At 38.0% G+C, this 2,365-nt stretch overlaps 1 protein-coding gene across 1 annotated transcript; it reads left to right on the forward strand.

Moving 5' to 3' along the window:
- Positions 1 to 1,087: 1,087 nt before the first annotated feature.
- Positions 1,088 to 2,060, forward strand: LOC108194791 (uncharacterized). The gene is made up of 2 exons (XM_017361730.1): positions 1,088 to 1,114; positions 1,203 to 2,060. Exons 1-2 carry the CDS (start codon positions 1,088 to 1,090, stop codon positions 2,058 to 2,060), a joined length of 885 nt encoding a protein of 294 aa, XP_017217219.1.
- The last annotated feature ends 305 nt before the right edge of the window (positions 2,061 to 2,365 follow it).

Raw genomic sequence — 2,365 nt, forward strand, 5'->3', positions numbered from 1 at the left:
AAATACAATCAAGCCTATTTCCATGGTATCATGCAATTTAGAGACATTAAACACAGCATCCTGACTTCCTAACAATCCATTCTACCTATTTCCATGGAGAATTTCATGTCCTTATTGGATAAATCACAACCATCTAAATCCAACTTCCGATGGTAAATAGATATCGGTTCGAACAAATCACATAATCATGCCTGGCATGTAATTGTAAATCAGCACAACTCAATAAGCGAGAGCAATTAAACAAACAATTTGGGGTTGGGGGAATCATGCATCTATCATAGCTAGGGTTCAACTTAACCCCGGATTATAGATCTACTCACTCATAATTAAACTAACAAAACACAAGATGTAATAAAAACGCATAATTAAACTATTGTTGAGAATAGAGAAACAACCTTCAATTTTCAAATCTTGAACAAGAAGAAAAGTAAAAGTCTCCTCTCTCCTCTCTCTATCTCTATGTATGTATCGTGATAAAAACAATTGATATCCTAGAATAAAAGTATTTTAATGCTTTTATCAAATTACAAGGTAATCTCCGAAACCGAATAGGAGTCTGTAATTAAAATTCGCAGGTCTGCTTTCTCCACAGTTTCTGGGCTTTTCCAGTTGGGTTTTGGATATTGGACCATCTTTGAATCAAAGAAAATTCTCTAAGCTTCGCGTGGGCTGTAAGATCGTCAAAATCTGATGTACGGAACTCCAGATATGGCCCAAACAGCGAAATAATACGTGTAGCCCAATAAATTTGAATTTCCATCCAAATTTGAGTCCAATTAAGCTTTATTTCTTCAAATCCTTCCAACTTTAGGAATTCCTTGCACTCTACAATAAAACATTAAAATCTATTAAATAAATATCCAAATCAATGCAAAATATAATTAAATATGAGAATAAAATCATCTAAAATATATATAAAATATACTCTATCATCTACAAAGCAAAGTGTGTGGTTTCAAACTGCAAGTGGAAGCTAAGGGCCGCGAAAAAGAAGTCCCATGGCCTTTTTCAAATAACTAAATGTCCAGAGAATCACACATGCCTACTGGATAGACCCACGCAGGACCACCGCAAAATTTCAACAAAAATGATTGGCTATGTGGTTGCTCCCTACGTAAGTCCTACAACCTTGGATATCATTATATGTCTAAATAATATCGTTTATTATTCATCGTTAATTTTAATATATTTTGTTTCAACAGGTCTCCCAGACCCCTCAATTGAAGGTAAGCAACATCATCACAATGGCTAATGATGAGTACCACCATTTGGTTAGTTACTTGAAAGCATGGAGGGGTAAGATGGCCGCCATGGAGAGCGTTTATGGTAGCTGGAAGACAACCTACAACGAGCTCCCTCGGTTCCTTAATGTCATGGCCAGTACAAATGTCGGAAGTATAGTTGTGGTTGAGGTTGTTCCACATCATAAAGAGAGGGGTACATCGACATTTGTTCGTGCATTTTGGTGCCTAAAAGCAATGATTGATGGTTGGCAGTATGCACGGCCAGTTATTTCCATTGATGGTACATTTCCTAAGGAAAAGTATAATGGGAAATTGCTCGTAGCGGTGGGAGTCGACTCTAATAACGACCAATATCCCATATGCTTCGCCCTTGTTGATGAGGAAACAACTGAAAATTGGTCTTGGTTTCTACGTCTTTTACGTAGACATGTATGCCGAGATAGATTAGGGGTTTGTATTATATCTGACCGTGCGACGGGGATCCTTGCTGCAATGAATGACGAAGATAGTGGTTTTACCCCGCCGATGGACTATCACAGATTCTGCCTCCATCATGTTAGGAGCAACTTCTCCAAGGCATACCCGGGAAAGGAGCTTAAAATGTACATGTGGCTAGCCGGCAATACGCCACAGATTAGGAAACATGATGCCTACATGAAGAAGATTGGGGAGCTTTCTCCGCAAGGCTTGAGGTGGTTGCAAGGGATAAGTCCAACCCTCTGGACTATTTGTCATGACACAGGCCACGCTCGTTACGGCCAAGCTACCACAAACATCACGGAGAGCTTGAAGTGTGCAGGGAACGTTGTGCACTAGCTGTGACGGCCCTCAAATCCGGGGGTCTGGATTTGGTGCCACGTGTAAATAAAAATAATTTAAAACCTGTATTTTTGAGCCACTAAAAGAAAAACAATTTAAAACTTGTATCTTTGAGAGAAAGCAAAAACAAGTATTTCAAAACCTGGATATAAAAAAAATTAAATTAAAACTCAATTTTACCCCCCTTAAAACAGGATCGCAAACAGGCTATAGTATTGAAATCAGAATCACAACTAATAAATCTTATTACAACACAATCTAAATTATCAGAGTAGCTGATAATATTCAATAAATTTACTTTA

This window comes from Daucus carota, chromosome 7 (genome assembly GCF_001625215.2).
Source record: "Daucus carota subsp. sativus chromosome 7, DH1 v3.0, whole genome shotgun sequence".
NCBI lineage: Eukaryota > Viridiplantae > Streptophyta > Magnoliopsida > Apiales > Apiaceae > Daucus > Daucus carota.